The following is a 25,509-nucleotide window of genomic DNA, read 5'->3' on the forward strand; positions in this document are numbered from 1 at the left end:
GAGAAATGGTGCCATGGAATCCTTTCTGGTACATGTTAGTGATATCCAAAAAAGGACCTTGCTTTGATAACTTGCTTAGGGGATAGTTGTGAATACAGCCTGCACATTTTTTAATAACTAAAAAAGATCTTCCATAAATAAGCACTGCCAGACAAATGCAGCAGGCACTGTACCAGTGGTGAGGTCATTGGGTTTTATTATACTGTAATTCCCCAGTTATAGAAGATTGCACAAGTACAATACAGAGGTTTAGTTTACTAGCTCTGTTTAACAGGGGCAAGGTAAGGAACTCTAAAAGTGTATTCAAGAGTAAGCAAAAAATGTAAAAATGTATTTATATATTTTTCAAACTGATGTGAATGTTGAAGTAAATGTTTTTCTCTGCATTATCATTTTCTACTTCAGAATTGCCTAGTATGTGCAATCATGATGTGCACTAGGGATATAAAACAGATAGCCTATCAACCATATTTTCTGAATCATACACTAACAAACAATTTCCTGAGAAGCAGAAAACGATTCTGTAAGGAAAACACAAGAGCTTTCTTGGTTCTGCTCAACCGAACATTTGGCCAATATTTACAGCAGCTAGGGAAGCAGCTGTAGTGGCCTAAAGAAACATAGAAACCTGCTTCCTATGTAGACAATTCTCCTCTGATATTCCTACCGCCTATTAGTATCTCTGAACATTAATTTTATGTGTTCAAACATACGATTAACAGTTTTTGAAACACTGTAAGTATTCTATGAGCAAAAGATGTTAAGTCATCAACTTCCATCTGTGCCTAGCTGGGAACAACAGAGAGGGGAGGGGAGAAAAGCCTTCCAGAGAACAAGCTGCTGATTCAGAAGTTTGCCTTAGAAGGAAGAAAATTCCCAGGCGTGGTTAACAGCTGCTGTACAAAGCACCAGACTAGGAACTCTAAACATGCCTTAAATGTTTAGAATGAGCCATCCTTAAGCTGCTGCCTGTAATGCCTCCTGACATGTTCTTTTTTGCCTTTTCTTCCCTTCCTTCCCATGCCCTCAAAAGAACATACTTAGGCAAGCTGGAATTTGATCAGCATTGGTTCTTGTGGTCTTATAAGCAGTGGGGTGTGGTTTTTTTTCTTTTCCCCCTCCATATTCTGGAATTCAGCCACATTCAGGAATCAATTCTTTACTGCTGTGTGCTGGGGGGGGGGGGGGGGAAATCAGCTTCTTGCAGTTTTTATAGTTCCTTCAATTTTGTTGAATGCAAACTATTAAAGAGGAAAATGAAAACCAACTTGTTTTTTTGGTCCACATTTTCCTGCTTTTTTGGGCAGAAAAGGTCTACTCAAGACTGCTAGAACCTCTTTAAAATGTTCTTGGTAAGAATGAGGTGAATATTTAACACAAAAAAGGGACAAATCCTCAAAAGTACCTAACAAAGGCTAATTATAAACTCAATTGAAAGGACAGCTTTTTTCTAACGGATTCCCTTTCATCTTTTAGCAGCTGAGCAACCAAAGTCCATAAATGTCCTATTTCTGTTTACAACAATTCATTTATAATTTGATTTATATAAAATAAGTGAATTCTTAGTTTACTATATAAAAGCAAACCAATATGCAAAGATTTTCCTCAAATGAAGGAACTGATAAAGTTTTGTAAGGTTGTAATCCTACACACATTTATCTGGTAGTAAACACTATTTAATACAGTGGTTGTAGTTTCATGTCATGGCAAACCAGAATTCTATTGAATCTTAGGGGCAGAATAGAAGGCTCTGAAGGGGTGGTTTGAAGCCACCCCTGAGAAAGCCAGACTGGGGCTGCGGCAACCGCACACCGCAGCCCCAATCTGTTTTTTTGCTGGCTCAAAATGAAGCGGCACATTGCAGCCCTTTTTTGTGCCAGCAACCCCGCTGTGGCTTTACAATGCTCCTGTGGCATGTGGCGTGCAAATGCTGTGCCACCAGAGTGTCTGGAAGCCAGGCCAATTCTGTGCAACTGAGCACCTTGCAGGTGACTTGGGGGCATGCAGCATCTAGATGTCACACCTACAAGCCCCGGGGAAGCCAGCATTTAGAGCCATTCTGTTTCACCCCTTAGTTTTCTGTGTATTAACTGCATGATGGTGCAGCCCATTCACCCTGATTGGCTCCTTTCTCTAGCACAAACAGGTAAATGAATTAGAAATTGAAAGACTATTATCTGGAGCCAAAATCCTGGCTTATTACTCTCAAACAAGTTAGGATTTCATAATATCTGGTGTGCAGTCTTGGTTTCTAAAGTGTCCAACATACTAAGACCATGGGTTTGGAAATCATAATAATCTTTTGAATTCTAGTTAATATATCTGTTGGTATTAGTGAGAGGAATATAGCAGGAGTGAATGTGCACTGTGCACTAGCATGCAGCTTGTTCATGGTAAACCAGGATTAACCAAAACCCTATTTTACTATTATGTCCACAAGCAGACAGTGTAAACATACATATTACAGTGTGATGAGTAAGTTGTATTCTTGCTAGATCCATGCAAAGGCATACTCTTATTTGGTCATTTTTTCACTTCTCCTGTCATAACAGGTATTTTCACCCCAAAAGTGATTGATGGCAACTTTTTCACTCTGCGCAGGAGCACATATATCCTGAGGTTTGGTCACTGGATTAAAGAGTGCAGTTAAATCATTTGATGTTACAGATAACAGAAGGAAATTCAATTCAAGCATGAAATTGTGTGCTTGGAATAATATATTAAACAAGCTAGTTAGTATATTCAAAAGTGCACCAATTCCCAGAGAGGGGAAAAAATAATTTATAGAACAGTTTAAATTTATTTTTAAAACAGCACACACAAGTAATGCTGGGTGAAAACAGCAGTGATATTTACAGAAGAGTGGGGCTGCTCTGAAACCTCCCTCATTGCTTTTTATCTAAATATATTCTCTAGGGCTGAACTTGTGAGGTAGGGCATTTTGAAAGTCTGAACCAGAAGCCAACTTTGTATAGTGCTCTATGGATATATCAAGAACTGGACTTCAGGCAGTAACAATCAATGGAAGAGTATGGGAAGCTGGGCTCCAGAGTTCTACCTGAAATTGGTAGAACTAAGGAACCAGGCCAAGAATCAGAGCAATACTGAACACAGAACCAGTGGGGATGCTCCATAGTTTTTCAGGTAAAATTTCAATTCAAGGAGGAAGTCCTTTATAACACTTAAACCCCTGTCTGAATAGGCCCTCTAAAAACTGCACATCTGTCTCACTCATAACACCAAGTGAGACCTCTAGCTCCTAACTGATTTGGTTGATAAAACTAAGAAATCTCCTCCATTCACCAGATCTGTTTTGTCCATCAAAAAACCTCCTTACTCTCAGTTAAATGAAACAGAGTGGGAACCCTCCTTGCTTGAAAGGGCGGGGGGCACACAGAAGCCTGATAGCTAAGCCAATGCTAAACTTCCATACTTTGGCTCTAAATCCAGAAGCCAAGTGAACAATGTCTTGCCAAAAGAAATCAGTAGTATTCATAAGCTTGCATGAGATCTAAACTAGGTAGCCCAGTCCTCAAATGTAAGTGCTCTTGAATTTTTCCTTGTACCTGACCTTCAGCCAACAAAATCAATATATTAGCACTTGTGAATAGTGCTGAAGATCACCATCTGCATGAACTTCCTGATGTCCCAGGTACATCTCAAGGATCTCATGACAGTATATGTAGGAAGACACCCCGCCAGCTAGGATTCAGCATGCATAGTAGGGTGGGCAACATATGCAAAATAAAGCAAATAGTGCTGCTACAATTCACACTCCAACAGAGAAAAGCAAGAAAGCTTTTTTCTAACAGATATAGGTACTACTGATAAGTTTATTATTAAGTGCTTTTAAATTGATGAAAACCCAATAAATCTGACATGAATTGACTACAGAAAAGGGGTAGGTAGAATAGGGTATAGACTTCATGTTTTGACCTAGAAAAGCATTCCAGTTTAGATATTAAAAATAAAGAATACCAATATCTGGATGTGCCCTAGGAATTAAAATTTAACACAGACCTCCTGACAATTATTCTCTTAATATACCTGTCCTAAAGCCACATGCAGCTGGAAAAGTGTTATTAAAAACATTGAGAATCTGCTCATTAAGTACTAAAATGAATGTCCATCAAAATGCTTCTTAACTCTCTTATAGTATAATCCTATTACATGCCTTTGTTGTTGCTGTTGTTGTGTGCCTTCAAGTCATTTCTTCAAGTTGTTTTTGACTTATGGAAAAACTAAATCATACCTAACATGGGGGTTTCTTGGCGTTTGCTCAGAGGAAGTTTGCCACTGCTTTTCCCTGAGGCTGAGAGCATGTGACTTGTCCAAGGTCACTACTCAGAACTAAATTCATTGAGATGAATAGTGTTAATCCCAGGTAAATGGGTATACTATTGCTGCCTCCGTGGCAGAATTCCCTGTTATTTAATGAGAAAAGAACAGTTCTGTTTAATGATGCAGACTGAGCAGTTAAATTTCAGTTTACACATAGCTTGTTGTTCCTATTTAAGCTGTTTTAATTTCTGACAAAACCTTTTTAACAATTTTAGAAAGGCTGTGGGAAGTGTATTGGGGGGAACTTCAGCGTTATAGACCTAACTCACAATAAAAGCCATCAAATTATAACTATTAATTAAAAGAAAAATGAATACTACATATTCTGTAGGCAAGAAAATTGCAGTTATTTTGTTCATGAAAGAGAAATTGTAAAATAAAGATATGTTACTGGGGAAGCAGGAGTAGCATGGTTGGGGATTAAAACTACAGATCACACCCATGTGTCCTGATTAATTCATTATTTTGAAAACATATAATTAAAAAAAATCAAGATTTTCTAAACAGCATAAAATGTGCCAGTAAAAGAAACTAGATGCCCATGTTTAAACATGTTTTCAATAAAAAATGTTGAGTAATAACCACTACTGCCCCCTGCTGTCAACATAGATTAATTTCACTTTTTCTCTTCAGTAGACTAGTGGCTATGGGCCTAAGAATATGAGCAGTGAAATTATCTGATTTTAACAGAAACAAAACAAAAATCCAAAATAAATGACTGTATTTTAAGATTACGTGAAAAACTCTATGAGATTTGCTTGGTATACTTTCCCCCTCAATTTCTTTTCTTACAGAGGAAGAAGGACTAGTAAAATATTTAAATTCAAAAACACCCTTCAAATTTTCCAATTTGACAGGGACAGTTCCTATTAATCCTTTGTCACCCCACTTTTTCAGCTGCTTCTAAAATGTCCCAGTTTCTCTCTCCTCCTCCCACCTTTCCATTTTGTCCTCAGTTTACTTCAGTTGCTGCAAATTGAGTTCAAACAAAAAAAAAAGGGCTTGCACAGAATTAAAAGTAGTTTTCACTCAATTAGCTTAGCAGGGGAGAGGAGGAAAGAGAAGGGGCCATCCACAGTAGGCTCAGGCAAATGCAAACTGCTACAGTCTCTTCTAGAATGTTTGGTGTTCTTCATTAATAAATTTGGCCATCTTGATCACACTCTGATGTTGGCCACATGTGTCCCAGTTTTCATCTGTGAAATGTTGAAAGGTATGGACAAACTGGTTTGCAGAATGGTTTCTCCACAATGACCACCAAAGTTTATAAGTTCAAAAAAAGGCATGCATGTTTGGTATGACCAGAAAGATCAGATCAGTCACAAACTACTGAATACCACTCCTGATCAAGAGAACTTGTAAGGAGGTAAGAAGCAATCATGTTCTTACCTATTTAGACGGTTTCAACTGTTATTTTGTTTAATGTAGATAAGACACACACTATAAATAAAGGTAAAGTTTCCCTCTATCACAAGATTGTCAAGTCATGTCCAACTGTAGGGAGCAGTGTTCATCTGCATTACTAAGCTGAAGAGCCAGCACTGTCACGACTCTGTGATCGTGTGGCCAGCATGATTGCACAGAATGCTGTTTACCTTCCCACTGATGTGGTACCTATTTATCTACTTGTATTTGCATGCTTTTGAACTGCTAGGTTGGCAGAAGCTGGGGCTAGTGATGAGAACTCACCCCATCACACAGCACTTGGGCCTCAACCTGCTGATCTTGCAGTCGATAGTCAGAGTTTTAAAAGATCCATTCCTAGTAATGTAGCTTTTGAAATATTCAAAAATGTTTTGGAAAGCTTACTGAAAAAAGTTGTTTCCATCTCTTAGCATGTGTGAAACAAAGTCATGATTTCTTTAATAAATAGTGTATGTGAAACAAAGGCCTGGTACAGATGAGGCCACCCCTTTTTCCTCTGGATCGTTGTTGTGGTAACCATATGGCCGTGACAATGATCCGCAGGAAAAAGAAGGTCTGAAAAGGAGCTCCTTGCTGCGCCGCCATTTCTGCCCTGTTTGGATGCAGCGTGCATGTGACATCATCAACAATGGCACTGTCCACATGAACTAGGGCTCGAGAGCATGTGGTTGCTGCGCGCTCCTGAGCCCTAATTTTGGCCCGAGGGCACCATAAGACGTCAGTTTGAACTGGGCCTATGTCATGGTTAATAATAAAAAGAAGCAATTTTAGCAGTTGTTGTTAGTAGGGCCACTGTGATGAGAGACAGAAACCATGACACCCTTGAGCCCTTCAGTTGCAGAACTCATAAGTCAAAGCTGGAACTTTAACTGGGATCCCTACCAGCGGCTGCTGCATTCCTGAAACTCTCCTTTACAAGCATAATGTCAACAAAAGAGACTGAGTGGTGATGTAATGTCTGAGGACATGCCACAGAGTCAAGATAACTTTTTTCTGAGGGGGGTTCTTCACAGTCTTACAGACTATACATTAACTGTTGTTTGAAAAAGGCAGTGACCAACTAATTTTTTACCAAAGCCCTTATGTTTTTCCAGACCTAGGCAAAGTTTTAAAAAATGGTTTTGAAGGACTAAATTGAAGAAAATGAGCAGTACAGGTACAAGACAAATGTGGTTTTCCATCAGATTTTATAAAATGACTCCTAAGGATGCAGGATTTTTAAGAAATATCTTTGTGCTGTACTACTTCTTTACTCCCTTCATATGCTAAGAAGAGACCAGATGAGATAACTAAAACATTTTAAACAGAATACAGGCTAAAAAGAATCATAGAATCATAGAATTGGAAGAGACCACAAGGGCCATCTAGTCCAACCCCCTGCCATGCAGGAAATCCAAATCAAATCATCCCCGACAGATGGCCATCTAGCCTCTGTTTAAAGACCTCCAAAAGAAGACCAAAAAGGATACTTAAGTCAAATATCCTGTATACCATTAGTACACTGAAGATTTTTTGTTTAACACCTTCAAAACCATTTTAAAAATCTTTGCCTAGAGCTGACAAAACATGAGGGCTCTGATAAAAAAAATTTCAACATGTGACCCGTTTTTCTAAAAAAAGAAAGAATTTCTCTTTGTTCCCATCCATCCTAACAAGGATATGCACGTTCCCAGCAGCAGCTGTTTTTAATTCCTTCTCTCCTCCCTATCTCTCTCCTTACCCCACTCCACCCCCCCAATACTGTATCCAGCTTCTTTTTTCTTTTTTTTTGGACCCATGTCCTTCTCCTCAGTAGCAAAGGACAGTTTTCCCCTTAAGGCTGTATATTTTGTGGCCAGGTCACAACCCACATATGAGTCATGGCCCAGTACCTTATTGCACAATTTCCTATTATCTCATTATATTTCTAGACATTTGCAAGCCATCCCAGATCAAAGCAACTTAACTATACCAAGCCTCCTCCCCATGTTAATTTCTATACTAACACAATTCACAAATAAAATGTTATACAATAGCTGCTCTATGTGGTATGCAGTTTGCGGTATCTGCTTTGCAACTTGTCCAGTTTTTAGCATACCATATAAACAAGATGAGAAGTAATCGATAGTCTCATGTATTCTGTAGAGTTCAGTGTTATTATGAGGTTTAACTTGATATCCAAGTATGCTGCTGGTGCTAGTTAATATGATGAGAGCATTGAAATCTCATATCTAAACAGTGCACTTAGTTTTGATAACTATTAAGACAGGTTTTTAAAAAGCTGCAACAGTTTGCAGCACACCCACAGTCTAGTACTGGGTATATTCACCATAAAAACAAACGGATTTGTATTTTTGAGGTTGCAATCTTATGCAAACTTATGTGGGAGTATGTTTCATTGGACAGAATGGGTCTTAACTTTTGAGTCAACATGCATAATACTCTTCTGTATAAGCTGCCTTGAGATAATTTTTACTCTAAAAAGGAGACTAAATTTTTTAAAATAAATACATTTATTCTGTACATTTCATAAGTTTCCTGAAATGTACAGTTGTGTTTACTAATATATGATACATTTTGTTTTGTTTTGTGTTTTCATTGTTAAAACAATTAAATAACTTGATGCTAAGTAACTGAATGTTAAATATATTGAATTTTCCCACAGTAAAAAACAAACAAGATGAGAAATGAGCACATCCTTGTGGCTGTATACAGCTTGCCATGTAGTAAAGTTTCCATGGCTATTTTAAAACAGCCCTCATATGATGGCTTGACTGGGGGGGGGGCGGGGGGGGCAGGGGTGGAATTGAACCTTAATCACCCTAGTTCTGGTCCCATTCCCATTTTTGGTTAAGTATGGCTACTCTTTCTTCCTCCCAACCCAGACCACAAAGAGTACTTCTACAGACATGCTAGCATGGTGCAATGATCAGACATACCAAAGTTTTAATCACCAACAAGCCAAGTGGGTGATCTTATGCCAGTCATCACATCAGCCTAATTCACCTCTTGGGACTGGCTAGTTCTGTACCTGTGTGCCCCTTCACTTGTTTTCAGTTTAAGTAAGAGGGAAACCTATATACAGGTATATCAATCTATGTTTTAATGCCATGCCTTAAACACTTCTCAAACCACTATTTATGCAGTCCTTGAAGCCTGACAACTAATGCTGTTTACCTGATCACGATCACCTGCAAAACAGCAGCTTTTCATGGTACAAGAATTAAAATAACCCTGGTTGTCAAACTGGAAGACAGGCAGACGGGAGTGGATGTCATAAAGGACTGGTGGCAGCCGACGTCTGAGAGCAAGCAGTTGTGTTCCATTGCTGTTAAACCGCACACTCATGGCACTCTGAAGTGACAGATTCCCACCATACCGGAGCAGGGAACTAGGAAACAGAAAATAAAAAGGAATCAGATGGATTGTTACAAGCATGAAGCACACATCTGCCACTCTCCCTTAACAAAAAATGGCAACAAAAAGTATTCAAGGGAGGCAGAGTGTTTGCTCACTGAAATCTGTCTTATGAGTCTTAATTCTCAGGTATGTAATGGTCTGAGTGCTGGACTAGGATCCTGCAGATCAGGTTTCTATTCCCAGCTTGGCCATGGAAACCCACTGGGTGGCCCTGGGCAAGTCACGTTCTCAGCCTCAGAGGAAGGCAAAGGTAAATCCCCTCTGAACAAATCTTGCCAAGAAAACCCCATGACAGGTTCACCTTAGGGTTGCCATAAGTGGGAAATGACTTGATGGCATGCAAAAACACAATCCTAAATAAATTGTGGCAGAAGAAAGCCTGAGAAGCCAACATATAAGCTCTACACATTAAAGTTAACTTCTATCATTTAAGATCTAATCCAATTAAGACTAATTTCATAGAAGTATTTTTCTTTAGTGTTCATCTACAATATGTGCTACCATGACAAACTAGCTTTGTTAATGACTGTGGATTAAACTGATGTTGGAGACAAAAGAACAGGTCAATCCAATTTTTTTCCTTCCAGTTTAGTTACTGTCTCTAATAACTACCCTTTCCTCCCTTTCTCATATGAAAACCCTACAAATATTTCAAACACACCAAACATTAATTAAATTGGTAGGAGAGTTCTTGGTGAAAAAACAATGGCCTGTTACAGACTGCCAAAATAAAGCTGCTTTGGGTCTCTTTGGAGGTATGCTATTTAAATGATGCTTGGATCCTAAGAGTCCAGAGGTCGTGCCAAAGCCACACTCCATTCCTAAGCACTGGAGTGCAGCTTTGGTGCAGCTTTCGGATTCTTAGGATGCATGCATCATTTAAACAGCATACCTCCAAAGAGACCCGAAGCAGCTTTATTTTGGCAGTCTGTAACAGACCAATGTGTCTTATACTGAGACCCGTGCACATACTGTTGATGCCAAATAATGTTATGTAGCTGTATGACATACTAGTTTGAATCTTGGACTAAAACTGTGGGAGTCCAGGGTTCAAATCCTCACCTGCCCATGGAAATCCAGTGGGTGGACTGGGCAAGTCAGACTTTCTCGGCCTTAGAGGAAAGCAGTGGCAAACCTCCTTTGGATTAATCTTGCCAAGAAAAGGATAGGGCCACCAGGAATTGGAGTCGACTTAAAGGCACATAATACGATAGAATATCTAGGTGGCATTTCCCATCCCCATGATGCTGTATAAAGAGAGGCCTATAGGGAGGACAGCTATTCCAAAACATGATTCCTTTAACTTTAGAACTGCTTCACACATTAAACTTTCTTCTATACAGGAAGTACATTCTGTGTAAAAAGGGATTCCATCTAAACATTAGGAGGAATTTCTGACAGTAAGAGCTGTTCGACAGTGGAACACACTCCCTGGGAGAGTGGTCAAGTCTCCTTTGGAGGTCTTTAAACAGAGGCTGGATGGCCATCTGTCAGTGATGCTTTATTGCGAATTCCTGCATAGCAATGGGTTGGACTGGATGGCCCTTGTGGTCTTTTCCAACTATGATTCTATGATTTACAGAATGAGCTGTAAGCAGACTGCCGTATAGTGTGCCAGCACATGTACATATAATAAGAGACTCTTGTGTGATTGTTACATATGATGACCAGCTTGCAAAAATTCTGTCAAATGAAGCCGAAACATCAATATGTGCACTAGGCCTTAATATGTCATTTGAGATATAGGCAGCAGAAAAAATGGTAAAGAACACTTTTCAATGAAACACTAAGCACTTTGCTAGAATAAATCTTTTTCTACCAGTAACTAGTAGCAGAGGTGTCCCTAGAGGGTGTGGGGGTGCAGACTGCACTGGGTAACAACCTAGAGGGGCGATACACCCGGAGGGACTGGCACGACTACTGGGCAAGCGATAAAGGGCATTCCTTCCCTTTTCCACCTGCCCAGCATCTGCACTGGACCCCAAATGGGTCCTCTGGAGCCACAGCACCCATTCCCCCCCTCCCCGGTACCAGGTGACACCAACCTCAATGATGCAACTGACACATAGACAGAAAAATGAAAAATAAAAGCTACTTCCTCCATAACTCAGTGGCATCCTTTCCAAGAAAAATAGTATCTTATTTTTAAAAAGATAACCTTTTTTAAAAAAGTGTTGTCTTTTCAGAAATCATTTTCATCTGGATAGATTGTCTCCCTGAGGCTAACCCCCACCCAAGCCACTCACTGTCAACAAAACATAGATGCAGGGAAAGAAATTTGCACAACTGCTTAATTATATTATTAAAACTGCATGTCTTGAATACTGACAGGCCTGGCTGAGTGAGTTCTGTGCTAGCCAATGGCTCCAGGAAATTAAAGCCATTAGGGAGAGAAGGAAGGAAGGGCAGCAATGTGTTAGCAGGTTCCAACACTACTGTTTACAGTAGAATGAAATAAAGATTTCTAATCTATAGGAAGCACTGACTGAATGCCTGTAACACCTTGAAACAAGAACTAGCTAATACAGAGTAGTACATAGTTGCAGTAATAGTTGTAAATAGCTGTAAAGTAAATAGTTGTAATAATCCATTAATATGTTATGCCATCAGAGCTAAGCATTTTCAGTTGTCTGATAAGGATTTATCTGGAGATCTAGATTGATTTTAAAAATTTGGCTCATAAGGTGGGATGGCACTAAAACAGGGGTAGGCAACCTTTTTGAGCCGGGGGCCGGGTTGCTGTCCCTCAGACAACTGGGGGGCCGAAGCCGGGGGGTGGAGCTTCCACCACCGGGGGCGGGGCCGCGTACCGGGGGTGGAACCTCCACCCCCAGGGGGCGGAGCTTCCAACCCCCAGTGGGCGGGGCTTCCACCCCAGGGGGCGGGGCTTCCACCCCAGGGGCCAGGCCACCTCCTCTTTGCCGGCCCCTGATGGGGCCCCTGGCCCTGTCAGAGGCCAGGAAAGAGCCGGGGGGACCGCCAGCGCTGGAGGCCTCCCCGTCTTTGCTGGCCCCTGATGCCAGGGGCCCGTTGCTGCCGTCGGAGCCCTCCTGGAGGGCCCCAGCGACGGCAACTGGCCTCCCAAGGGCCCACTGCCGCCGTCGGAGCTCTCCTGGAGGGCCCCAGCGAAGGCAACTGGCCTCCCAGGGGCCCGCTGCCACCGCCGGAGCCCTCCTGGAGGGCCCCAGCGATGGCAACGGGCCTCCCAGAGGCCCGGTGCGGCCCCTGGAGCCCTGTTCCAGGGCCCCGAAGGCCGCAGCGGGCGTCCCAGAGGCCCGGTGCGGCCCCTGGAGCCCCGTACCAGGGCCCCGGAGACCGCAGTGGGCATCCCAGAGGCCCGGTGCGGCCCCTGGAGCCCCGTTCCAGGGCCCCGGAGGCCGCAGCGGGCGTCCCAGAGGCCCGGTGCGGCCCCTGGAGCCCCGTTCCAGGGCCCTGAAGGCTGCAGTGGGACTCCCAGAGGCCCGGTGCGGCCCCTGAAACCCCGTTGCAGGGCTCCGGAGGCCGCAGCGGGCCTCTTAATGGGCGCCGCCATTTTGCCCTTCAAAATGGCGGCAAAGTCTCGCGCTTTTGCCACCATTTTGAAGGACAAAATGGCAGCGAAAGCAGCCGAAATCGGCGCCGATTTCGGCGGCAGGAGGGACCTGGGGCCGGCGGAAAGGTTGCCGACCCCTGCACTAAAACATTCACCAAACTGTTCATCAAGCAGAAATTTAAACATATAAAAGAAAGAAAGAAAGAACTGTGTTGTAAGGCAGAATAAAAACAGCCTTATACTTGAATAGGGACAACAGCAGGTTTACAGTGTAATTGTAATCTCACACACACACACACACACACACACACACACACATATACACATGTTCAGGCCTTCCCTGAATAGATAACTAGCCACTAAAAATCAGAACATCTGAACCTATTACTCCCCGGAACCATGCTATAACCATTGCTGATTGATTGTTTTCTTTTAAGGTATGTTTTAACTATGTACAATTTAATTGCTATTTTAAGGGGGTGGGATATTGGGATATGGAATTGTATTATTTTAACTGTAAGCCACCCTGGTTGTGTTCCACAGAGAGGCGGGACAATAATAATAATAATGTGTATACCATCATTATTGCATTCTGTAAGCCTAGCCTATTCTTTTAAAGCCAGAATGGGTAACATCTGTGTTACTTTATGTCAGAAAGTATCTCTGGTTTCATAAAGATTATGTAGATGAAAAAATACTTAATTTCCAATTATTTTTAAGAAGGATGCACCATATACTCCAGTCAGCAATAACTATGAATAACAACTGGTCTCTAATGTTTTGTTTATCATTTTTAAAAGACACAGCTCGTCACGTGATGGCTAAAATCAGTCTCAAGGCATTTCCAAGTTATCTGAAACAGGCAGAAATATCACATGGTGTTTTAAAATATACAGTTGGCCCTTCTTATACATATTTTTTAATACATGGATTCAAGCATCCATGGTTTGAAAATGTTAAAAAAAGTATAAATTTCAAATATCAAATCTTGATTTTCCAATTTGTATAAGGGACACCATTTTGATATGTCATTATATTTAATGGGACTTGAGAATCCATGGATTTTGTTATCTACGAGGGATCTTGGAACCAAACCCCAGTGTATAACAAGGGTCCACTGTACCTTACACATCCCAAAAGTAACCCTGCTAGTGTATTCCCTGAAATAGAGAGTTGTATGGAACTTTAAAAATTAAACTTTAATGCAGCAGATAAACTTTTGATGACCAAGTGAAAAAGTTCCAAGTCTTGAAAATAATCTCAGAAATATTTTGTATTGTGGGCTAAAAGTAGATGCCTATAATATCCGCTAGTACATAAACTGTTAAAACCCAGTTCTGTATCTGTAACCACATATTGTTCTTACACAAAATGGTTTATTAATGCCCTCTAGTGTCAGAGAATCATATAACTGCTTTGTTTATACCACCCGCATTACAAGATAAAAATGTTTGTCTGTAATCTGAGCAACATGAGAAACATTCTGCATAATCTTTTAACACATTCAAAGAACGGAGTGTCCCATGTCCTATGATTGCTCTGTCCATACTTCATAGGGTTGCTTTTCTTCAAACGACAGTATCTCATTTTGAACAGTAAGTCTGAGATGTTTTGCAGTGTTTCCCTTTCTTGCCTGCATTATACCCTCTTTATGACAAACCATTTTAGTCTTAATTTTTCATTAAGTGGATAACCTAGCTGTTGCTGCCATTTACTGAGATACTTTGTCAATTCTTTCCCAACTTTTAGGGCAAAAGAGAAAGCTTGCTTATTTAATACAGATACTTAAACCAATAATAATGTTATCTCTACATCATTTTCCCTTTATATCCCACTCTGTCTCCTAAGATCTTTCTCTACACAAATCTAGCTATACAAATCTAGCACAACCTAGAATAGATTAAACAGGCTTAATGTTTAACCAAAACCTGAAAATATGGTTTACATGGTTTCAAATCCAGGTTTAATAAAACAACTGTACTGAACAATGTTTGCATCAGTCTAAAGCAGTGCTTATCAGACTGTTTAACATGGGGAGGGAGGGAGGGCTGGCAATTATTTTTTTCCCTATGATCAAAGGATTGGCCCTACATTCATGTACAATTGTTTCTTTCTTTCTTCAAAACTTGCCAGGATCAGCAGCCAATGGCTAAAGGAACAGCCAATTTGAATAGTTCTAGTTGTTTATTAAACTATTTTTTATCACATCCACATTACTGAGAGGTTTCAAGGCTCCAAAGAAGTAAACAATTCCTGGTTAAAATTAATGAAAAAAGTAAACAAGACAAAAATGTATTAAATAGCACATTAGAACTGCTTAACAAGGCAAACGGGGTTTTAAAAAACCATATACACATGATTAAAAATTAAATTAGGCCTTAAAGGCTTTAATAAAAAGCCATGCCTTGGCCTTGCACTGAAAATAAAGTGATGTTGGTGCTAGTCAGGCCTCCAAGGGGAGGTCATTTCACAAGTGAGGTGCTTGAACATTCAGTCAGTGCTCTTGTACAATCTGTTAAATGCAGATTCATAAATTGGTTCCACACAAGTGGTATTTCACACCTTGGTTACCATCCCATCACACTCTGTCTAGACAATAAATTCATAAGTGGAAAGCACAACACTAATGGCAACCATTCTGCCCCTTCTTATCTACAAAAAGTAAGTGTAACTGCATATTATACAGCGCGCCCGCGCCATACGCGGCCTTGAGCATACACGCTCAAGCCGCGGGGCGGCAGGGGCGGCGCGTCCCATTCAATTGAATGGGCATGCGCACCCATTGCGCCCTGCACGCCGCCACGCCGCCGCGCTGCCGTGCATGAGCCCGATTGTTTCCAATGGGGCTCGAGCATAGGCGGAATTCGCCTTACGCGGCGGGATCCGGAACGGATCCCCCGCGTAAGGCGAGGACGGACTGTATTTTTTAATTTGTACACATCTATAATTTTTATACATGACTGTATACATAATAGACTTTGAATATTTCACCAAATAACTTAGTTGCTCTATTGCACTTTTGTGCAAAAATACAAGAAAAGAAAAGAAAAGAAAAGATAGCCCCTCATAATCGGGAGAAAGACCCTCTTTAGGCAAAATAGTAGTGGAGATGCAGTCAAAAAACTGAAGACTGAACCGAATGATGTGTACAGTCATCTTTAATTCTGTCAGTGCCTATGTTATGCAACACTATTCTTTAGAAGAAAGAAATGCATGTGGTGACAGAGGATTGTTGAGAGAAAATATGAGCAATAATCTTGAGCTAGTGTGATTCTGAGTTTAATTTAATCATCCTCAGTGGACAGAAGAAGAGGAGGGAATCATACTCCCAGTTACCTGTTGAACGCAATGGACCTTACATCTGAACACACATGTCACACATATGTGAAAATAAGACATTTCACAATAAGGGCTGGTCCAGAATAATAATAATAATAATAATAATAATAATAACAACAACAACAATAATGTTTATTTATATACCGCTTTTCCAAAGTAGATCAAAGCGGTGTACAACAGGAAGTACAATAGAAAGTATTGTATAGAATGAGGATGGCTGACTATAGATGGAAGATTGCCTTGTGGTGTTCTCTTTGTTTCATATTCCCAAGTCAGGATAGTCTTATATCAGGCATATCTCATGCTCAGACAATTCTAGTAGATGATCCATAGATCTTTCTATTCTGATATGAAGGGAATATGAAGTTGTCCATCCTCATTCTATTCTGGGGCAGCCCTTATTGTGAAATGCCTTATTTTGCTACAGTCTGTTTTTCTTGTAATTTTGAAACTAATTGGTTCTTGCCCTCTCCGTCCAATGAGGATGATTAAACCATTTTCAGAGCACATGAATGGACTTCCACTAGTTAAGAATAATAGCAGCCAGTCATGTAAGGGAATAGTTAACAATCCAAAATGTGACTGCAAGGAAAATAAAGTGAATGGCTCATAGTAGGAGAGTCAACAAATGTGATGCAGTACCATATGCATGGATTTAAAAAGACAATGTCTCTTACCTTTGAGGCTTACGGATGTCCCAGAGTCCTACACCTTCCTTTGAGTTGGCAGTGGCTAGTAATCTGGGCTCTACTGGATTGAACATCACACTATGAAAGGCTGATGGATAATTTGCCAAGCAAAAGGGCTCTGTTGACAAAAGTAAATGTATTAATTATTAATTTCATTAATTTTTAAGGGAGATGACCTCTTGTGCAACATATTGACTTCTGCATAAATATTTTCTACCTGTGACTTCTGAAAATATTTTTAGACTGAAATCAGCATAGCAGAGGTTCAGTACCCATCACATTTTCAGCCATCTTTTTGAAGTAATTATAAATCAGTAACTCTGGATGCAGAAATACCACTTAACTGAGCCACAAAAACAAATCAGTTTTACTAAATGGGAGACCTTGAAAATGACTGCACAATGGAAAATATTTTAATTTAGATTTGTATCATATATAAAGAGTTTTAAGCAAATTAATTTTATCTAAAATCCATAGAAACTGTATTCACTTGCATTCACATCACATTACTAATGTCTGCAAAGTAATTTCTCAAAGTGTTAAAACTACTTGATATCCCATCTAATTAAAAATGGATTATGGCATTAAAATGAATGTGTCACTGAAAACACTTATAATACATTTTTATCAATGACTTTCTTTTATAACTTTAATTTGCTTCTTAGCTGCTACTCCCAATGAGCACAAGTAAGGTTTCCCCACCAACAGTCTTGCCAATGATGTTTACAGACCTCAGAACACCAAACATTATTGTAAAACACTTCTTCTTGTTGCCCAGTTTCTCAAAAATCCTGCCACTTTCCTGTAGGATTGATGTTAACAAAACTGTTTATAACTGGCAACTGTAGAGTGGGATCAAAGTCAAGGACTGAGTAATTTTCTTCTTGCCTTGTTTACTACTGTATATACTCATGAATAAGTCTAGAAATTTTAGTCAAAAAACTGGTGGAAAAAAACTGAGGCGACTTATCCATGGGTCAATGTAAGTACTGTACTTTGACTCTTGTAAAAAAAGGAGCCAACCCCCATGAAAGGCAAGAGTATAATCTGTCCTGGAAGCATGCACCGTTTAGAAGGGTGTGTGCCAAAATGGCGCCCGGGCATTGTCATTAGAGCTTGGAGCATGTGGACACTCAGCCTTCAGCCCACCCATCGGCCGGCACAAAGTGCCGGTCTGTATAACCCCTTATTCTAATTATATAGGACAGATCCTTGCAGGCAAATATCACCACTCAAGGAACCTAATAATGAGGTTATAGTCATTTCCATAGTTAACTAAGAAAAACTCACTGAACACAATCAGATTTGCTTGTAAGTACATATGCTAAGAATTGTTTTGAGAGTCATACACAATTTCTTCCCTTGCAGGTTGAAGATACTACTTCTATTACAGAGCCATTTTTACAGGTAACCCTCGTAAGCTCCCAAAACAGACATGCAAGAGACCACACAAATCTTCCAACCTTAAGGATCGTTGGGTCTGTCTATGCACACACACAGAGCACACCAACTGAGCTGCACAGAAATATTTTCAAGGACACTTCTCAAAAGTCCTCAGAACGTATCTTCGCAATTCCAAAATCATCCATTTCATTTAACATCTATCACATATCTAATAAATCCTAGCTAATGGGTAACATCAATATTTCTAAACAGATTTTGATTTCTGAGTAATGTTAATCATATGCATCCATTGTTAACTGTCAACTACATAGGGAATCCTAGACCTCTCAAACTCTTTGAATATGAATTCTCAAAAGGCTTCATAAACAGCATGTCAACATTTTTCCTTTCTGTTTTTCCAAACCAAAAAACAATGGGTTAAATTTGACACAGTCATCCACAGACTGATAAGCAACTCTTCAGTTTGCAAGAGGGGATGACTGTAAATATTCCATAGGGCTTTAGACTTCTTCAGATCCCCTGGCAAAAGATCTCTCAGAGCCAATGGCAATGGCACCACAGCTAAAATTTGTTAGTACTATGTAGAAGGAGGCACAGTAAACCGCTTTTGAATTGACACAACTGGACTCAAGCCAAAAGGATGTTGAACTGTTGATGTGCACAGAGATGAAAGGAAAAGACCAAAACTGAAACAAAACTCACGGGAAGCTAGACATAGTAAACAAGAAATGGAAAATATAAACATTACAATATTTGGGATGAGCAAGTCTGGCCAAATAATATAAATAAAACTTTAGGGAGAGAACTCATTAATAGAACTTTAATCCAAGTATATCCTACAACTACAGAGGCAGAAGAAGGAGAAAATAAAAGGTTCAATGGTGGAGTCCAGGAGAAATAGACCACACATCAAAACAGGACTTCTTCTTAATCATAGGTGACTGTAATGCAAAACTAGGAAACAGAGTAGAATCAAAGAATGTAGGAAAATTTGTCTTAGGATCAAGAAATGAAACAGGAGAGCAACTGACTGAATTTTGCAGGCCAAGAATTTGTTTATCACAAACATATTCTTCAGGCAACCAAAGAACCGACTATATAAATGGACATCACTGGATGGCCAAAATATCAATAAAATAGACTACATAATTGGAAGGAGAAGATGGACAAGCTACATTCTTTCTGCAAAAACAAAACCAGAAGCTGAATGTGGTACAGACTATGAACTGCTAACATCAAGAATTAGAGTAAAACTAAAGAAGAACACAAAACCAACCATTGTTCCAAAATACAACCTGTCCAGGGGTAGGCAACCTTTTTGAGCCGGGGGCCGGGTTGCTGTCCCTCAGACGACTGGGGGGCCGAAGCCAAAAAATAAATAATTAAATAATTTTTTAAAAAATTAAATAAATAAATAAAAAATAAGCACTGCCTCGTACTCTCCTCATGCAATGCCTTTCAAAACGCAGTTCCTCCCAAACCATTCACAGCCTCAGGAGTTGTAGTCTTCTTTCTTTTTCCTCCTCCTCTCTCTTCCTCCTCCTCCTCTCTGTTTTCCTCTTTCCTCTTCCTCCCCTTCTTCCTTCTCTGCTTCCTTCATCTCTCTTTCTCTTCCTTCCTCCCCTTTCCTCTTCTTCTTCTCCCTCTTCCGTCTCCCTTTCCCCTTTTTCCTCCTCTTGTTGCTTCCTCTTCCTTCCCTCCTTCCTCCTTCTTTCCTATTCTTCTTCCTCCTAGTCCTTCATCCTCCACTTTCCTTTTTCCTCCTTTTCTTCCTTCTCTTCCTTTCCTCCCCTTCTTCTTCCTTTCCCCTTTTCCCTCCTCCTCTACCTTTTTTCCTCCCCTCCTTCCCCCTTCTTCCATCTCTTTCCTATTCTTCTTCTTCCTCCTCCTCCTCCTCCTCCTCCTCCTTCCTTTTCCTCCCTTTCTTCCTTCTCCTCCTCCCTCTTCTTCTTGTTCCTCTTCCTCCACTTTCCTTTTTTTCCTCTTCTTCCTCTCTCTTCCCTCCGGAGAGAGAGGTCTGGCGGAGGAAAGGCCGCAGGGGAGCCCAGGATGGCAGACTGCCAGGTCCTGGGCTCCATCACGGCCTTTCCTCCGCCAGACCTCCCTCTGGAGAGAGGTCTGGCAGAGGAAAGGCCGCGAGGGAGTCCAGGACGGCGGCCTGCCAGGTCCTGGCCTCCATTGCGGCCCTTCCTCCACCAGACCTCCCTCCGGAGGGAGAGGTCTGGCTGAGGAAAGGCCGCGAGGGAGCCCAGCACAGCAGCCTGCCAGGTCCTGGCCTCCATCGCGGCCTTTCCTCCGCCAGACCTCCCAAAAATGGCACCCGGAGTGGTGCAGAAGCTGCGGAGGGGGCGGCAATCGGCGGCAGGACCGGGCTGGGGCTGGTCCCAAGGCCTCACCGGGCCGGATCCGGCCCACGGGCTGTAGTTTACCGACCCCTGCTGTAGACCATCCTTGATTAAAGATAATGCAGAAAATAGATTTGTACTATTAAACCTAATTGACTGGAACAAGTCTGGACTGAAGCTAGGGACACCATCATGGAAGTCTGCACAACGACATTATGTGCAATCAAAAAGGAAGAGAATACTCAATGGATGAAATATGAAACTCTTCAAGCAGTTAGGAACAGATGAGAAGGCTAGCCTGAAGATAGAGAGCCCTCCCTTCATGATAGCTGTCATCCTTTGGCCTGCAAAGGAGTGAACAGGCAGGCCCAGCTCCATCAGGGCTAGCCTGAAGAAAGAGAGCCCTCCCTCCATCATAACTGTCATCCGTTGGCCTGTGAGGGAGTGAACAGGCAGGCCCAGCTCCACCAGGGCTAGCCTGAAGAAAAAGAAGAAGAAGAAGAAGAAGAAGAGTCCTCCCTCCATGATAACTGTCATCCTTCAGCCTGTGAGGGAGTGAACAGGCAGGCCCAGCTCCATCAGGGCTAGCCTGAAGAAGAAGAGCCCTCCCTCCAGTCCATCTGCCTTGTCCAGGCCTCAGAGGGAGAGAATAACCACTGGACCTCATCCCCTTTCCCACCACCATTCCCTTCTCCTTTTGTGTCATGTATTTTAGATTGTAAGCCTGAGGGCTTGGAACCGTCTAATTAAAAATAATAATTGTAAGCTGCTCTGATAGCCTTTAGGGCTGAAGGGCGGGGTATAAATACCATAAATAAATAAATAAATAAATGGTGACAGAAATAGGCCCAGAACTCTGAATGCAATTGGTGAGTGATTTGTTTGCAGGAAAAAGAAGGATTCCTATAATAATCAATGTGGAGAAAGAGAAGATGACAATAAAAATGAAGAACAAGAGACCTCTTCCACAAGATCTGAGCAATTAAAAGGAAATTTGAACCAAGAATGGGGATTCTCTATAACCAGCAGGGGCAACATATTACTTGACCAATAGAAATAAAAACACAATGGAAACAATACACTGAAGAACTACATAAAAAAAAATGAAAGGATGATAGACTAAGTGAAGGAAGACCCATTTGAAGATGAACCTACAAATTTAGAAAGTGAAATAGCAGCTGCACTCAGAGCACTTAGGCAAAATGAATCACCAGGGACAGATGGCATACCAAAAAATCTGCTTCAGGCTACAGTAACAGAATCTATGCCAGTTTTAACTAAAATCTGTCAGCAAATATGGAAAAGAAAACAATTCCCCGTAAAATAGAAACATACAAAATGCATACCAATCCCCAAGAAAGGGGACATCAGTGACTGCAGTAATCACAGGACCATTGCCTTAATATCCCATGCTAGCAAAGAAATACTCAAAATTCTGAAACAAATATAATATATGGAGCAAGAAATGCCAGATGTCCAAGCAGGGTTCTGGAAAGGAAGAGGTACTAGGGATCATATTGCAAACATGCTGGATAATAGAGCACACTAAAGAATTTCAGGAGAAAACCAGCCTGTGCTTTATAATTTATAGCAAAGCCTTTGATTGTGTAAAACTGTAGATTGTGAAAAACTATGGTTTGCTCTTGAAGAAATGGGTGTGCCACAACATTTTATTCACTTGATGCATAATCTGTACTCAGGAAAAGAGACTACTGTTAGGATTGAATAAAGAGAAATTGAATTATTTCTAATTGACAAGAGGGTCAGGTATGGCTGCGTTTTACCACCCCATCCACCTTATATGCTGAAAATGTCATATGTAAAGCGTGATAAAGACTTGGAAGAAGGAGGTGTGAAAAGTGAAGGAAGAAACACCAACACTCACCAAGTTAAGATATGCATATGACATCACACTACTAACAGAAAATAGGAGAGATTTGGAAATATTTCTGAAGAAAGTCAAGGGAAAAACTGCAAAGGCAAGTTTACGGTTGAACATTATGACAACAAAAATAATGACTACAAATAATAATTAATAATAATTTGTTTTATTTATATACCGCTATTCCAAAGATCATAGCGGTGAACAGCAAGTAAGCTAATTAGCAAGTAAGCTAATTTGCCCCCAACAGTCTGGGTACTCATTTTAGCGACCTCGGAAGGATGCAAGCCTGAGTCGAGCTTGGGCCCTTTTGCTGGTCTTGAACTCGCAACCTTGTGGTTTTGAGTGAATGGCTGCAGTACAGGCATTTAACCACTGCGCCACCAGGGCTCCTTGATTTACATACATCTAAAGTAGATGATGAAGACATTGAAATAGTTCAAGATGTTCCATATCTTGGTTCAGTCATTAATCAGAATGGAGAGTGCAGTCAAGAAATCAGTAGACAACTAGACTTGGATGCGGTACAGACCTCCCAAAAAGGGAAGCCTGACAGAGCTTGTTTTTCCTCCACAGGGAAGCCACAGCCACCAAACCGCGCGGCTTCCCTGCGGAGAAAAAAGAACCCGCAAAAAGTGGGTTCTTTTTGCCCCGCTGGGCGTACATTGCAACGCACTCATGATGTCACAGACGCAGCGCAACTTGTGGACGCTATGCATTCATCACATCACAGTGGCGGTGCCCATTGTGACGGTGCCAGCACGGCATTTAGCACTGTGTATACTGCGCCTTGGAAGGGCAACTATGAAAGGACTAAACACAACCCTTAAGAGTAAAGATATATCATTGAATACTAAAGTTATTATTGTCCCTGTTATTGTATTTCCCATTTCTATGTATGATTGTGAAAGCTGGACAGTGAAGAAAGCTGACAGAAAGAAAATCAATTCATTAAAAACACAGTACTGTAAAAGTCTTATCAAAAGATAAATAAATGGGTCCTACTGCAAATGAAGCCCGAACTCTCCATAGAAGCCAAGATGGCTACACTGATACTGTTGTACTTTGACCATATCATGAGAAGACATAATTCACTAGAAAAGACAATAATGCTTGGTAAGGCAGAAGGCCGTAGCAAAAGAGAGACACTGCATGACAGATCGGTAGACCCAAATCAAGGAAGCCACAGCCCTGAATCTGCAAGACATGAGCAGGGCTGTTGATGAGAGGGTGACTTGGATGTCTCCCATTCATAGGGTCACCATAAGTTGAAGTTGACTTGAAGGCAGTTAAAAACAATACCTTAGAACCATAGGCAAATATGTGGCAGACTACAACTCACAACTGGCCCCATGAACCTGTCTATACACCAAGGTCATCTTCATAGATGAAGTAAGTGAAGCCTGGGGAGATTGTCTTCTTAGTGCTTATGGCTGGATTTTTGGAATATTCTCCTGTAAAGGCTCCCTTGTCACCCATTCTTATGATGCTGGGCATCAGGTAAATCACCATCATCATTATTATCATAATCACCATCATGATCCTGCCTTTTGACTATTTGAAAAGCCATATCTCCCCATATGAACCTGCCAGAGCTTTTAGGATCGTCAGAGGGAGGCTTTCTCTTGGTCTCGCCACCATCACCATTCACTTGTTGAGGATATGAAACAAAACCTTCTCAGTGGCTGCTCCCACACTCTGGAAGTACAGAAGGCTAAGCTGGTCCCCTCCCTGCTTCCTTCAGCCAGCAAACAAAGATTTTTTTTTTAATTTAAGCAAGCTTTTAATGGTTAAACAGGGAAGGTTCTCATTTAGATGTATGGTTTATCTGTTAATTTTGGTATAATTTTAAAATAATTTCATAGTGTTTTAATGTGGGGATTTTAAATAGTTTTAAAAACTTTTTTTTAATTTTTTTTAATTTACTTCATAATCTTATTTACAATCTTATTCTCTTTACATATTAAGGACGTAACATAACCTGAAGACATGAAAATCTGGAACGAAAAAAAAAAGTAGTATCCATAAGGAAAAGATAAGAAAAAGTATGTTCTCACATTCCTTTCATTTTCTGATAAGTTCTTTGTTTTGTTTTCAAGGTTCATAACAAAATGTCTTTCTCTATACCAAATACCTTTCCCCATGTCTGTGATATCGGGGACCATTCTTCATTCAACTCCAATTCTGATAGTTTTAAAAACTTTTTTGTAAAAATTTTAAATTTTTTTGTTTCTGGAAGCCACCTTGGGTCCCACCCTGGGAGAAAGGCCGCATATAAATAAAGTAATTTTTGCCCCAAGCTAGGGCTCAAAGTGTCTTACAAAAATTAAAACAAAAGGAGTGTAAACCTATAAAATAGTACACTACCACAAAAAGGTACACTACTACACACACACACAGAAGAATTATCATCCTCTAATGCATGCCTAAACTTAGTGATAGTACACATTTTGAGTAAGTTCAATCATGTCTGAAGAATAATTCCAGTTATTCCAAACAACTAAGTAGTTCATACAAGTCTTTCTCAGTGTTCTCCAAAGTTTCCAAGGTTTCTGTTTGGGAAAAAACCCTGGAAGAATTGTCATAAAAAACTACAGGAAATATGTGCTTTCACAGGATTTCTTCTCTTTTCTTTCCCCCCTCATTCCTGTCTTTCACAGTGTTACACATTATCAGTTCTCTTCAAAGAAAGAGATCAGCATCCACAGACATACATATGTAGCACTTACCTCCTTGGGAAGATTCTCTGATATCCCAAATAAGAACTCGGCCATCATCAGATGAACTTGCAAAAACGTTATCATTCACTGGACTCACTGATAGTCCATATACTGCATCTTCATGGGCAAACACATCCAAGGTTTCACCACTGAAACAGACACAGCTGTCAGTGTCACTTCTTTTACCTTTAGCTTGGCCCTATTCTCATGAAGAATTTACACCTGATGCATTTATTTAAATATTTATATACAGTCCTGTATCACAAGCTCTCTTGGCAGCTTACAATAAAGTCTGTTTAAGCAATTTAAAATTTAAAAACAATAAAAGTAATTTAAACATTCTAAAAGTATAGTAAACAAATGAATAATTTAGAAATAGACTAATTTAAGATGTTAACACATTCCAAAATCTTTTTATATGCAAGCTGAGATG

At 40.6% G+C, this 25,509-nt stretch overlaps 1 protein-coding gene across 3 annotated transcripts in view; it reads right to left on the reverse strand.

Moving 5' to 3' along the window:
• Positions 1-25,509, reverse strand: part of DCAF5 (DDB1 and CUL4 associated factor 5) — a 61,865-nt gene that overhangs the window by 16,487 nt on the left and 19,869 nt on the right. For all 3 annotated transcript variants that reach the window (XM_089521744.1, XM_089521743.1, XM_089521745.1), the window contains exons 4-6: positions 25,086-25,225; positions 16,714-16,843; positions 8,923-9,136 (exon numbers count right to left, since the gene is read on the reverse strand). In XM_089521744.1, the coding sequence (XP_089377870.1) occupies positions 8,923-9,136; positions 16,714-16,843; positions 25,086-25,225 (484 nt within the window). The remainder of the gene's footprint in view (positions 1-8,922; positions 9,137-16,713; positions 16,844-25,085; positions 25,226-25,509) is intronic.

The sequence above is a fragment of the Sceloporus occidentalis genome, unplaced genomic scaffold (genome assembly GCF_023333645.1).
Source record: "Sceloporus occidentalis isolate IW3139 unplaced genomic scaffold, rSceOcc1.0.p SCAF_4, whole genome shotgun sequence".
Taxonomy (NCBI): Eukaryota; Metazoa; Chordata; class Lepidosauria; order Squamata; family Phrynosomatidae; genus Sceloporus; species Sceloporus occidentalis.